Raw genomic sequence first — 15238 nt, forward strand, 5'->3', positions numbered from 1 at the left:
AAACGACAACCTTTAAAGTGAAAACGCATCGCTTTTTCTGGGGGTAGAAAAGTTTTCTGAAACAATGTTTGACTAGTAGTTTTCATGTTGGGCCACTAGTCTGTGCTGTTCTTAGTTTTAGTACTGAAAGCACACACACACACACACACAGACCAGGGATTTGAGATCCAGCCGTTTTCGTGACCAAATTTAACTGGAGCCGCAAAACATGTTTAACTTTTAAAATGAGGCGAATACAGTTTCTAAAGTTTTCTTTTACATTTTCTTACCTTTGCAGCTGATCTTTTTTTTTTTTTTGTAACAATTTTGACATTTTAGTTTTAAACATTTTGGCTCTTTTTTAAAGCAGTTTTATGTGTTTTGTTTTTCAGTTTTTTTTGCCATTTGTAAGATTTTTTTTTTCTTCTTTACAAAAGTCATTTCAGGACTTTTGTAAACAGCTATTTTAACATTATTTTCTATCATTTTAGTTGCTGTGCCTTTGTTTCTTAAGCTTAACGACTCTTATGGATGTCACTATTGTTATTATTGTTGTTGTAATGATTATCAATAATAATATTTTTCTCAGTTCTAGCATCATTGTTTATTATCTTTTATTTCTAAAAATGTTTGAAATAGAGAAACACTAAACCTGTATGTAAACATAATTAGAATTAGATCAAATGTTTATTTGCGTATCATTTTCTGAAAGCTTCAGGGAACCGCTACAGTCGAACTAAAGTGCCTCATGTGGCTCCAGAGACCTGTACTACGAAGCTGGATTTTCTCTTATCTAGGTAACTTCAGGATTAACTCTGGTTTTCTCTTATCCAGGTAACTTCAGGATTAACTCTGGTTTTCTCTTATCCAGATAACTTCAGGATTAACTCTGGTTTTCTCTTATCTAGATAACTTCAGGATTAACTCTGGTTTTCTGTACTACGACTCTCGCTCACTTCTCACCAGGATAAATCACCATGGTAACTGACGCTGAAAGTCTAACCTGCTCTGGAGCAGGTTATGTTCTGGATAAGAGGTCAGAGCTCCGCCTCCTGAACAATCAGATCTCTTGGAAAAGGCCCCGCCCATTCTTAAATGATGGTGATTGGTGGACGGGTTCAGCTCTGAGCTGCAGCAGAGAGGAGATGATAAATTAATTCAGAACAATCTTTTTGACATAATAAAATAAATCCTGGTCTCTGAGGCTCTGAAGGATGTTTTTGTTCTTGTTCTTGACTTGTTCCAGGTCTGTTTATCTGGAATAATTAGGTGAATGATCACACCCGACAGAACTGCAGAACCATGAATTTATGGAACCAGAACTACTTGTGTCGTCACGGTGATGAATTAATATTCCAACACAAAACACAAGAGAAACTCAGCCTCAAAACAAGTGATGGAGAATCTAAAGTAAAAAGATCAGTGAGGAAGTTCAGCCTGGAATGTTTCTGCTGGAATAAAGTGAAACTGAGTGATCACAGTGCTGTTCCTTTATATCACTGATAAATTAATCTGCTCTAGTCTCCCCAAGTCAGGAATGTTCTGGCTTTGGCTGCAGCAGCAGTGTTGCTTTGAGCTGCTGGATGTGTTTGAATTCTTCATAATCTCAGAGAATAACTGCTCCTTCAGTAATCTGTAAACTGCTCTGCAGAATTTCTCCATGTGTGATTGGTCAGACGCTGCTAACTCCGCCCCTTTCATGTGAACGTGCACACCTGGTCTGGGTTGAACCAGAGAGTTGATAACCTGCTTGGTAGTAACGGTGATCAGGATCAGTCAACCAGGAAACAGAGATCCTGGTATGTTGATCAGGTTCCTAGTACAGGCCTCTGAGCTGCAGTTTCCAAACAACAAATTGGACGCTATTATGGGTAGGGTTGGGTACCGAATTTGGTACTTTTATAGGTACCACCAGAACTCTGTTGGTACTATCGAGTACAGATTGCCGTAAAATCAAATGGTTCCATGTTTCTGTACCCAAACGCCTCCTTGTGACTGAGGGAGAGGAAGTGAACACAACATTGCAGCACACGACGTAACGACGTCAGATGCTGTGGGTTCAGACGACGGAGCAGCAAACGCTGAAAAGTACAGCCACACTTTTCAAAATGCAATGCAGATCATGCTCGCTGCAATATTTGTGACACGCAAGTGCGAGGCTGGCGGCGTGAAAACTTGAAGAGTCACATTACAGATCTACCGTCACAACTCTACAGCGCTACCATCACAGATCTACCATACAATGTTTCCAGAGGGGAACGGAAAGTAACTGGAGTACGTGGAGCTGGGTTTTACTTTGTGTATTTTGAAGAAAAAAACGCTGTGTTGTTGTAATTCAGGGTTTTCATGTTGAAGAAATTTGTGAAACAACTGCGACGTTACAACACAAACCGTTAGAGGTTGTGTTGACATGTTATTCAAAGTTTACTTACTGATAAATAAATATGGAAAGAAATACATTTATTACCACATAAACACACAAAAGTACTGACACTTGGTACCACTGAATACCGGTATCATTTCCAAGGTGCCGGGTATTGGTACCATATTGGTTCAAAAGTGAAAAGTACCCATTCCTGATTACTATAAAACTTCTTATATGGACTATGAAGCTAGAATCTGGACTGGAAGTCGTGACACTCTGGAATCTGCCATGTTTGTTATTGTCCATCTACTGAGCATGTGCAGAAGAGCTGTTTCTAAGAAGTGACCACAATTACTGCTGTCAAGTAAACTGACGCTATCAGAGTCTGGTGTTTAGACTTGAAGTGGTTGTTGTATAAATGTGGGATAAAAGGGACGTCGACCTGACTCGGCGGTCGGCGTCCTTCCTCTCCCGGGGCCTACGACACGCACAGACTGACAAAGAGGCCAGCAGGAGGACGGACTGACGGAGGGACAGACAGGCAGGATCCTACATTGCCCCCTGGAGGCGGGTTAGAGCAGGAGAGAGGGCAGACTGTGACCTGGAGGTCAGACGTTGAGGGGAGCGGAGGGAAACATAGTCGACGGCCGGCGTCACAGCGTGCTGGTTGTGGAAGCAGCCAATCGCTTTCCAATGTAGATGCTGAAGACAGAGAAAGAGAAAGCAGCAGTTAATGACAAGACGCTTCGTCGCTCGTCTCTTTTAATGTTCAGCGATCCTGATGATCTTTTCTGGCTACTTTTTTCACAGATTTGATCCCTTAAACAATAATGCAGCTAATGTATGGATTTTTATGGGTTAACAAGCTTTATGGCACCGTTACGTTAAGCCTTGTTGGAGCCCGAAATGATAAGCTGAACAAAAGTCAAAATGTATCAAGGACCCAAAATGTAACAACGAACAAAAATCAAAATGTACCAACGACCCAAAATGTACCAACGACCCAAAATGTACCAATGACCCAAAAAGGTAACAACGACCCAAAATGTACCAATGACCCAAAAGGTAACAACAACCCAAAATGTACCAACGACCCAAAATGTACCAACGACCCAAAATGTACCAGCGACCCAAAAGGTAACAACGACCCAAAATGTACCAACGACCCAAAATCAAAATGTAACAATGACCTGAATTGTTAGAAAATATAAATAAAACCTGGAAAGTAACAACTGGTTGATGATGACAAGAATTTAAAAGTGATATGTTTAATGTTATACATTATTTTGGCTGAACAATTCTTCTGCCTCAGAATCACAATCAGCAAATAACTGATGGAAAACAGAGATAGAACCTTCAGTGTTTGTGTATTTTGGCTGGAGTTCACTCTCTCTCTCCCCCTTCCTCTCGCTCTCCCCCTCCCTCTCTCTCTCCCCTTCTCTCTCTTTCTCTCCTCTCTCTCTTTCTGTCCCTCTCTCTCTCTCTGTCCCTCTCTTTCTACCCCTCTCTCTCTCTCTCTGTCCCTCTCTTTCTATTCCCCCCCCCCCCCCCCTTCTCTCTCCTGTCCCACCACGGCCGCCTTGTTTAAAACAAGTTTTTTCAGTAAAAAAAAAAATAAAGAAAGTCAACCCTGCAGTGAACTTCAGGCGCTGTTACAACGTGCCGCCTGCAGCTTATGGACAAGTCCTTTATATGTACAATTTTTTTATTTTCTTGTTACATTTGGTGGGTGTGGCTTATATCCAGGTGCGCTCAATAGTCCAGAAATTACTGTAAGTGTTTTTTATGAAAATATTGAGATTTTCTTCACGTAGTTATTCCAACACTATTTCACGGTCCGGCCCGCTCCAGATGAAATTGGGTCGAATGTGGCTCCTGAACAAAAATGAGTTTGACACTATTGTTGTAAATAATAAATAATATTTTAACTCTCAGGGGAAACAACACTCCTTTGTCCATGTGCTTTAGACATCCATCTTTTATACCACCTTATTTACTTTCCGCTCCGAGCCGCTATTGGGCAACTGGACACGTTGGTTATCCATCCATCACAAGTGGACTGACCACTAATCCACATTTCATTTACCCGATTCCCAGTGTGAGCAGGTGTGAGGCCAGCAGCGAGGGGACGAGGATGAGGAGAACGTCGGAGGAAAAGATCCCCCTCTTCATCACCTCTGTCTTCCTGACGCTCAGAGATCCCTGCTGCTTTGGGTGCTGGAACACAAACTCTCTGCAGGGACACAAACACGGCAGATTCACAAGGGAAAATTGAAAAGGGGGAACAAAGTAAACCGAGATAATGAGAGCAGAAACTTCAAAAACAAAAAAGCTGAGTATAAGTCATGAGCTCAAAAAAAAAAGAGTTAAAATACCAAAGAAACGATGGAGAGCTACAGTCGGTAGAGCGCAGACTTTTGTTTGCAGTATCGAATTAGCATCGCTAGCATGTTAGCGGTTAGCTCATATCAATGCTGACGAGCCTGTCAGGTAGCTACATCACTGTGAAACACTGAGCAGGGAACGTCGCCATGGCAACAGACGCTGATCTCCTTTGCCTTTCTCATCCACTTTGGATTGGGCAGTTTTTTGCAGTTTTTTAGGATTTATTCTGAAACAGTTTCTCGTTAACATCCCAAAGCTAATGGATTGGTCCTTGATGATGATAAATCATCTCTGAAGATTTCATGGAATTCGGTGTTAATAGTTTTTTGAAAAGTTGGTAAAATACATACAAACCAATCAATAAATACGTGCAGACAAAAACAAAACCTTCAGGGCCAAGGTTGGATGGCAAAGGTAAACATGCATGTGAAATAATTTATGGTGATGTGACCTTGAGTAAACATACCCCCGCCGCACAATCACCCTTTCAAACACTATTTATTTAATATCTTAAAACCAAAGGGGCACTAACAATTCAGACTATTTGCTCTGAGTTTTGCATGGAGTGGCTGCAGCTTCACTTCGGAGTGAAGTGAAGGTTAAGGAGCTGGACTCACTTTGGTGGCATGTTTTCAGGTCTACTGGACCAATCCCAGACCCAGTCAGTGTCTGTTCGTCGCTCGGCCTCCTCCTGCAACACAGAACCACATCAGCTGAGATTTAGTGACAATAGAACCACAGTTAGAGTGGCGATAGAAACTAACTCCAGACAAAAAGCTGTTTGATTTGACCTTGAACTAGGCCTGGGAAAAAATAACAGAAATTTTACCGATACTGAAATTTACAAAAATTACCGACGTCATTTTGCCCATTTCGGTATATTCGGTGTTTTAGGGGCCGTCCAGACGAGCAAGCTGTGAACACGGGTCCCAGAGTGGGGAAATTCTACAACCCCGGCTCGTACTGTCCAACACCCCGGGGTGTGGTCGGCAGAGTCGGCAAAGCTGTTCATCTGCTGAAAAAAGATATATAATGAATAAATAAATAAAAAATATATAATATAGTTTAATAAAGCAACATTGTTTTTGAAAATGTTTTTGTTTATCTGCACACACAAGGTTGTCACATTTTCAACTCTCTGTTCACGGTGAGGATTGATGCCATCTAAGGAAGTTTTTCCACCAGAAAGAACCAGGTTCTAGTTTTGGTCCAGGGCCAGACGTAGCACCAGTTCTTTGTCTTTCCACCACCAAAGCCCCGGACTACCAGGGGTTAAACTGGTGCTAAGCTGGCCCCACCTCATTGCTGGGCCAGAGGGGGGCCAGAGCAGAGCCAGAGCAGAGCCAGAGCGGAGCCAGAGTGGAGCCTGACACGTCATCAGCTGGGGGCGGAGTTATCACTGGAGTTATTGCTACCTACAAGGCGGAAGAGACGCTGAACCAGCTTTCTAAAATCTACAGCGAAAACTAACCCTAACCCGGAGTGGTTATAGAGAAAAAAATTAAAATAACGCATGGGAACGATATAATAAGTTGTTCCCTGAAGTTAATAATACGAGGGAACAAGATCATTTAAAGGCGATGGTGGAGCCGTGGCTCTAATTGAACTGTTGCGCTGCAGAGCTCCTGCTGTCACACTAAGTCAGCTGGTGGATCTAGAATCTAGAATCAGTTTTTTTCAGGCTTTTCATGGTGACATCATTGTAACTAACTTCACTTCCAGGACTTGCATGGCGTTATGACCTCAGGCTGAGGTCTGCATGAGGCAGCATTGCGCTCGTTTCCAATGACAACCTATAAATGGCTTTAAAGCTTCGTTTCATCATTTTACGCCTCTATTTGTCGATATTGAAGCATTAGATGCAGAAATTCACTATGTAATGCCCAAATGTTGAAAAACAAGCCCCAAGCTCATTCACGTTATTATTAATTACTATTATTACTATTATTATTTTTCTCTATGTCCACTATGCGTATCTGGACTAAAACAAGACGGACGTGATAAAACCCCAACAGACCGACAAGGAGACTCAATGTTTTCATCCGAGGTCAGACTAGATGGAGCGACCCGGACCAAACCACTGTTCCAGTCCGTCTCCTGGTTCCTGGATGAGCGCCGTCAGTGAGAAATTGAAATCAGTGACGTATCACGTTTTGGAGTGACGCAATGACGTGGTTCTCACTGGCTCCGTTAACGGAGGAAAAAGAACCGGTTCTTTGGCTCATTTCAGAACCGGCCCTGAACTGGAACCTGGTTCTTGTTGGTGGAAAAGCCCTATTAGAAAAATTGAGGATAATGACATTTCTCTAATTTTGTGTTCGTGAAAATATATTTTTTTCTGTCATAAGGTTTACTCTTTATCTCATCTGGACTTGGACTTTGTGAACTTGGACTTGACTTGGACTCGATAAAGATGGACTTGACTCCAGCCCTGCATATCGCCCAGCCTAGCCCAGCCATATCAACCTCCTTTAAGCCTGATGATTGATTCTAATAGAAGCTGTGGACTCCCCCTGGTGGACGCCCCCATTCATCGCTCACTTAAATATTGGCAGAGACTCATACTAAGGCCCCGTTTTTGCATCGTATTTTTGTGAAAACTGAAAACTTTCATGGTGTTGTGGGTCTTCGTTTCCACGACAACGTAGGTCAGACCACTGAAAATGCAACTCATTAAAAACACCCTCCGTGGAAACGGGAGAAAAAACTACTTCAAAAAAACTAAACACTCCCATCTCCATATGAACAGGTAAAAAGCAACGTTCCACTTCCGTGGAAACATGTAAAAAAGCTACTTTACGGAAATACTTTGACGTCATTGAAAAGAGAAAAATGCAACTTTTTGAAAACACCTCAACTCCGTCTCCGTGAAAACATAAAAAAAATATTCTGGTCTCTGTGTAACAGGGGAAAACGCAACTTTCTGAGATTCCCACGACTCCGTCTCTGTGGAAATGGGGTAACTGCAACTTTTCTGAAATGCTCAAACTCCGAGGAAACGGAGAAAACCCAACATTTTGAAATGGGTTTCAAGGTGGAACTCATTAAAACACCCAGAGTCCATCTCTGTGGAAACAGGGGAAAACACAACTTTTAAAAAACACTCCCATCTCCATGGGACTGGATAAGAAGCTATTTTTCAGAAACGCTGCTCCAGCTCTGTCTCTGTGGAATCGGGTAAAAAGCAACTTTTTGAAAATGCTCTGTTTCCATGGACACCAGGGGAAACGCAGCTTGTTAAAAATACTCCTCCGTGTAAATGGAGAAAATGCATTTTTTCAGAAATGTTTTGACTCCATGGAAACAGGTTAAAAAGCAACTTTTTGAAAACATTCGAACTCTGTCTTAATGTGGATAACTTAATTTTCCTGAAACGCTCCGTCTCCGTGGAAATGGTGAACACGTTTTTAAAAAATAGTCTGAACGCAGAGCTGAAGACCTCGACCCGATGTCATACATCCCATCATCCTCGATCCGAAACATCATGTCACCAAGCTGCTCATTAAGAAATATGCACTTCTATATCCTGGACCTGGGCGAGTGTTTGCAGAGATGAAAAGGAGATACTGGATTCTCCGTGGGAGAGAATCCATTAAACGTCACCAGCATACCTGCTTGGAATGCCAGAGGTGGCGTGCTACTCCAGTGGTCCCTCAGATCTGCCCTCTGCCAGACTCTGTTTGTACAAGCCGCCTTTCTGGTCAACCGGAGTCGATTGCTTTGGCCCTTACAACGTGAACATTGAATATATATAATATATTCAGACTTTTGTTCAAATTATTACCTTTTTGGGCTATTTTGACAAAACCATTATACTTTAAGTAAGAATTGACCATGTTTAATATTTTATCCATCCATCCATCCATCCATCCATCCATCTATCTTCTCCCTCTTATCCGTTTCCAGGTGGTGGGGGTGGCAGTCTGAACACCGTCACCCAGATCACATTAACCCCATTAAGAACCTTCCTGCAGGTGGTGAGCCCACAGGAAGGTGGCGCCCAGCGTGGGACATGAACCCTCTACCTTGAGATTAAGAGTCTCATGCTCTACCAGCTGAGCTGGCCGGGGACGGTGTTTAATATTGTACTATATAACTTCATTTATTTGTACAATATTTCAATATTGTTCTGTATTTGTTTGTTTCCTTTGTAGACCACACACACACACACACACACACACACACACACACACACACACACACACACACACACACACACACACACACACACACACACACACACACACACACACACACACACACACACACACACACACACACACACACACACATTCATCACTTTCATTCTGCGTTCATCCTGTTTTTAAAGTACCCTGGAAAGGTCTCTCCGTGCCCTTCTCTCTGACCGGAGCTCTGTCCAAGGTTGTTACAGACCAAACATCCCTTCAGAGTGTCCCACTCTATCACCATAGCGTTACTATTGTAGAGTTACTATTGTAGAGTTAGAATTGTAGTGGTACAATTGTCGAGTTAAAATGATAGAGTTACGATTGGAGTTTCTATTGTAGAGTTACTATTGTAGAGTTAGAATTGTAGTGGTACAATTGTCGAGTTAAAATGATAGAGTTACGATTGGAGTTTCTATTGGAGTTACTATTGTAGTGTTACGATTGTAGAGTTACGATTGTAGAGTTACTATTGTAGTCACTATTGTAGGATTACTATTGTAGAGTTAATATTGTAGCCTTACTATTGTTGAGCTACTATTGTAGAGTTACTATTGGAGTTACTATTGTAGGTACTATTGTAGTTACTATTGTAGCATCACTATTGTAGAGTTACTGTTGTAGGGTTAATACTGTAGCATTACAATTGTAGAGTTACTATTGTAGAGTTACAATTGTAGTTACTATTGCAGAGTTACTATTGTAGTTAGTATTGTATCATTACTATTGCAGAGTTACTATTGTAAGTTAGTATTGTATCATTACTATTGCATAGTTACTATTGTAGTTAGTATTGTATCATAACTATTGCAGAGTTACTATTTTAGAGATAATATTGTAGGGTTACAATTGTAGTTCGTTTTGTATCATTACTATTGCAGAGGTATAAATGTGAAGTTTTCAGTATCGTGAACCAAGACGCTGTAGAATGAGTACCTGAATAGGAACACAGTCACTGTCCTGTTCACTGGTGGGTCTCGGGGAGCCGGCGGACTGTGGAGTCACAGCTTGTGGAGGACTGAAGGAAAAAAGAAATGGAGAGTAGAACTTTTAAAAACACACCTCTGGTAAAACACATCCATCCATCCATCCATCCATCCATCCATCTATCCATTTTCTCTTGCTTATCCGTTTCCGGGTGTCAGTCTGAGCACCGTCACCCAGATCACATTGCACTGATTAATAACCTTTCCTGCGGGTGGTGAGCCACAGGTAAAACACACCTCAGGTAAAACACACCTCAGGTAAAATACACACCTCAGGTAAAAACACACAAAAACAGAGGAGGAAACACACTGGAAGAAACAAGCACAGTTCCTCTTTAGAACTGCCTCATTACTGTTTAAGTGATTTCCACACTTCGGTGGCGCCCAGCTCAGCCCCCACCCCACCCAATCCTACCCAACCCGGTGATACCTGACCCCATCCTAGCAACGCTGCACCGTTACCTGTCTCGATTCCTCTCACACTCCAGCTGCGCCTCCAGGAGGATCCTCTCCAGTTCCCCCTGCAGGGCCGAGGAGATGCTGTCCCTGCGGCCCCGTCAGACCCCTCCCTGTGGCTCACAGCGGCGATCAGCTCCTCCAGCTCAACCCAAGAGCCTGAGGAGGAGAAGAAGGAGGAGGAGGAGGAGGAGGAGGAGGAGGAGAGGAGGAGGAGAAGAAGGAGGGAGGAGGAGGAGGAGGAGGAGGAGGAAGGTTACTGAGTCTGCTCCACTTCCATGTGTTTCACAAAGTTACTGTACAATGATAGAGTCAGTTGTTTCATAGAAAAAAAATGTTTTAACTCAGATACTTTAAACATCGTTTACACATCAATTACACATTGTTGACACATTGTTGACACATTGTTGACACAGCGTTTACACATCGTTTAAAACAACATTAACACATCGTGTACACGTCATGTAAACAACATTTACACATCGTTTACACATTGTTGACATATTGTTGACGCATTGTTGACACATTGTTTACACAGCATTTAAACAGCGTTTAAATAACATTTACACAGCGTTTAAACCTTATACACAGTGTTTAAACAACATTTACACAACATTTACACATCGTTTAAACAACGTTTAACAATGGAAACACCACTAACACATCTCTTCGTATTTCTGTTTTTGTCAGCTAAGTATATTTACTTTTTCGTTACTATTTCAGGCACGCACGCACACACACACACACACACACACACACACACACACACACACACACACACACACACACACACACACACACACACACACACACACACACACACACACACACACACACACATCATACAACCTGTTGGCATTAGTATTAAACTTTGAGTTAGTTTTGAGGAAACGGGGATACCTTAACTTTTAAAAAAAGGTTCCAAAAGTGAAACTTTTGGAAAATGTTCGAGCTCCATCTCCATTTCAATGGAAACCGTCTTTGTCCCCATGGAAACACGGTAAGCTCAACTTTTTGAAAAAGGTTCCCAAAGTGGGACTTTTTCAAAATACTCGAGCTCTTTTCCAAGACTAAATTAGTTTGTGGAACCAAGTTAGTATCGCTAGCAGGATAGCCGTTAGCTCATATCGATGCTAACTAGCCTGTCAGGTACCTACATAAAACACTCAGCAGGGAGTGTCTCCATGGCAACAGATGCTCATCTGCGGCCAGGTGAGCTCCTGGACTGGCTCCTCCAGCCTGAACCATGGCGGATGGTCACAGACATGCAGCACAACCGGATGCCAGAGTCAAGGACTCATTTGTCATTTCTAAGCTGTTGTTGTTGTGGACAGCGGCAGGACAGGTGTGTTGTTGTGGACAGTGGACGGACAGGTGTGTTGTTGTCGTGGACAGCGGAGGGACAGGTATGTTGTTGGGGACAGTGGACGGACAGGTGTGTTGTTGTCGTGACAACGGAGGGACAGGTGTGTTGTTGTTGTGGACAGCGAAGGGACAGGTGTGTTGTTGCTGTGTCCTGACATATGGAGGAGCGGGCGTTACACATGTCCTAATGTGACATCACCTGACCCTAGACAACCTCAACCACGCAACGGTGACCTCCGACATCGTCACACACGGCTTCAAATATTGAGCCTGAAGTCTTAAACGTCCCTGAAGGAGAGACAGAGAGCAGCCGGGCGGCTGGTTCCTATATTGTGGGAAACATGAAATGAATGAATGAATGAATGAATGAATGAATGAATGAATGAATGAATGAATGAATGAATGAATGAATAGACTGGCAGGTTCACCGGGTGCAGCAGCAGGAGATTTGCTGGCACACGCTGGTGTGTACTACACGCACACACCCGCAGCCAAAAGAGTAGGGTCGGCTAACTCGGGGCTGACAGCGTGCCTGCTTACATAAGATCTTATTTCTGTTTGAGATTAGCCATGAACCTCCCCTCTCTCTCTCTCTCTCTCTCGCTCTCTTCTCTCCCTCTCTCTCCTTCTCTCTCCCTCTCTCTCTCTCTCTCTCTCTCCTTCTCTCTCCCCTCTCCCCTCCGCTCTCTCTCTCTCTCTCTCTCTCTCACTCCTTCTCTCTCTCTCTCTCTCCCCCTCGCTCTCTCTCTCTCCTCTCTCTCTCTCTCTCTCTCTCTCTCTCTCCTCCTCTCCTCCTCTCTCTCTCTCTCTCCTCTCTCTCATCTCTCTCTCTCTCTCTCTCTCTCTCTCTCTCTCTCTGTCTCTCTCTGTCTCTCTCTGTCTCTCTCTGTGTCCCGTGTCGTCCTCCTCACCCCTCATCTGATGTCCTGATCTTGGGTTTTATGACCTGGTGGGGTCAGACAGACAGCAGCAGAGGGTTCGGGGCCTGAGTGAGCACCGTGCTGAAGGGGGGGGGGGGGGTCCTCTTATTCCTCCACAGAGAGCAGTTATGACATAACAGCTGGCTGACTGATGTATCTGTCACTATCCAGCAGCTGAATCACTTTGCATGGCGCCGGCCCGTACACACACTGCCACATCGGCTTTACGTAACGTGGACAGCAGCAGGAAGCTCAAACGCTCAACGAGCTGCAGCAGATCTTGTTTGGGGGCATGACACGTCGTGGACGGCTGCGGAGACGTGATGGGGGGGCGGAGTCAGAAAACAAACATCCTGAGTGTGGCTTGATTAACGTCGGAGGAGTGGCGCTCTTTTGCCTCAATCTGATGATGATGTCATCATCAAGCTTGTGAAAAGCCAACAGGCCTTATTGCATTCAGGTGTGTCGCACCTGGGAGGAACCTGAACCTGCAGGACACCGGCCCTGCAGGACCAGGATGGAGAACCCCAACTGGAAACACCAGAAATAATCATGACAAACTTCACAGGTCCCACCGGTGCTTTCCTTTATTTTTATTTTTGCATTATTTCTCTATGCCTCCTTGTTTTAATGGCACCAAACAACTTAACCTGAACTTTTAATATTTCCTTCATTATGCGATTGACACATTAAATATTGTTTATATATTATCTGCATGAAAAACTGTGTGTTGCTAACAAAACTGACTAACTAACTAACTAACTAACTAACTAACTAACTAACCTAACTAACTAACTAACTAACTAACTAACTAACTAACGCACTCACTCACCTCACTCCACTCACTCACTCACTCACTCACTCACTGACTGACTGACTGACTGACTGACTGACTGACTGACTGACTGACTGAATGAATGAATGAATGAATGAATGAATGAATGAATGAATGAATGAATGAATGAATGAATGAATAAATAAATAAATAAATAAATAAATAAATAAATAAATAAATAAATAAATAAATGAATGAATGAATGAATGAATGAATGAATGAATGAATGAATGAATGAATGAATGAATAAACAAACAAACAAACAAGCAAATAAATACAAACATTTTAAAAGTAAATCCATTTCAAAGCTCTTTGTGTTTCAAAGATTAAATTAGGATAAATAAATAGAAAATACATACATTTTGGGGCCAAAGAAAATAAATGTTTAATGACCAAATAAATGAACAAAGAACTAAGTAAATTACTAAAAAAAATCAATAAATAAACAAACAGATAAATACATTTTAAAAGTCAGTCCATTCCAAGGCTTTGTGTTGTGAAGGTTAAATGAGGATAGATAAATGATGGTATCAAACATAATAAATGTTTAAATGACTAAAGAAATCAATGAATGAATAAATTCTATTCAAAAACTAACCATAACAATGGATTCATTAATTAGATCAATATTAGGGTTATTTGTAGTAAATTCATTAAACGTATGAATAGAAACAACCTTTGCAGGGATGGAAATCTACTAAAGTGCAAGAGACACTGCAGCTTTTCTTTGCTATGAGTTCAGATTAAGTTGAAATCTTATTTTTCCAAAAGCCAGCGCAGATAAGAGTCCGGAGGTTCCCCCTCCTGCTCAATCCACACGTTCCTAATCCACACGTTCCTCTGGCAGCCTGTGCCAGAGCAGAGCAGAGCAGAGCAGAGCAGAGTAGCCAGAGCAGAGCAGAGCAGAGCAGAGCAGAGCAGAACAGAGCAGAGCAGCCAGAGCAGAGCAGAGCAGAGCAGAGCAGAGCAGAGCAGAACAGAACAGAGCAGAGCAGAGCAGAGCAGAGCAGAGCAGAGCAGAGCGATGTCCAGCCAGCAGAGTGGGACTACAAGTGTCAGGAAATCTCCAGCACTTAATTGGCTTCCAGAGACACAAACAGGTGAGTCACAAAATCCCTTTACACAACAACAATGACAAGAGGCCATCTGCTGCCTCCTCACACGCCACCGCCTCTTCTTCACTCACATGTTTGGGAATCAGCCCAGCTCTGTGGTACGAGCATCATCATCAACAACAACAACAACAACAACAACAACAACAACAACAACAACAACAACAACAACAACAACAACAACAACACAGCCTGGTCCTGCAGGACACCAGCACTCACCATAGAGCCCGTCCTCTGGTGTCTGTGAGCCGGACAGAGACATGCTGGCACACCGGGTGGAGGCTGGAGGAGGCTGATGGAGGCTGGTGGAGGCTGGAGGAGGCTGACGGAGGCTGGAGGAGGCTGGAGGAGGCTGATGGAGGCTGGTGGAGGCTGGAGGAGGCTGACGGAGGCTGACGGAGGCTGGAGGAGGCTAGAGGAGGCTGGTGGAGGCTGGAGGAGGCGGAAGAAGGAGGTCTGACTCCCAGACCTGCTTCTCTCAGTCACTCTGTTGTTTTGTTGTGGTTTAAAAAGGACACAGGGCAGCGAGGCTGTGCTAATCCGCTTCTCTCCTCCTACTTCCTCCTCCTCCCTCCTCCCTCCTCTTTCCTCCCCCTTCCTCCTCCTCTTCCTTCTCCTCCTCCTCCCTCCTCCTCCTCCTCTTTCCTC

At 43.3% G+C, this 15238-nt stretch overlaps 1 protein-coding gene across 1 annotated transcript; it reads right to left on the minus strand.

Moving 5' to 3' along the window:
- Positions 1-297: 297 nt before the first annotated feature.
- Positions 298-14852, minus strand: LOC308117648 (BCL2/adenovirus E1B 19 kDa protein-interacting protein 3; the record flags this gene model as incomplete). Its single annotated transcript, XM_080476678.1, is given in 8 exon segments — positions 298-3046; positions 4431-4577; positions 5347-5420; positions 9853-9934; positions 10365-10448; positions 10450-10466; positions 10468-10517; positions 14810-14852. Coding segments are annotated over 8 exon segments (546 nt in total). The 3' UTR covers positions 298-2997.
- Positions 14853-15238: the final 386 nt, after the last annotated feature.

Source organism: Lipophrys pholis (genome assembly GCF_963383615.2).
Source record: "Lipophrys pholis genome assembly, chromosome: 12".
NCBI lineage: Eukaryota > Metazoa > Chordata > Actinopteri > Blenniiformes > Blenniidae > Lipophrys > Lipophrys pholis.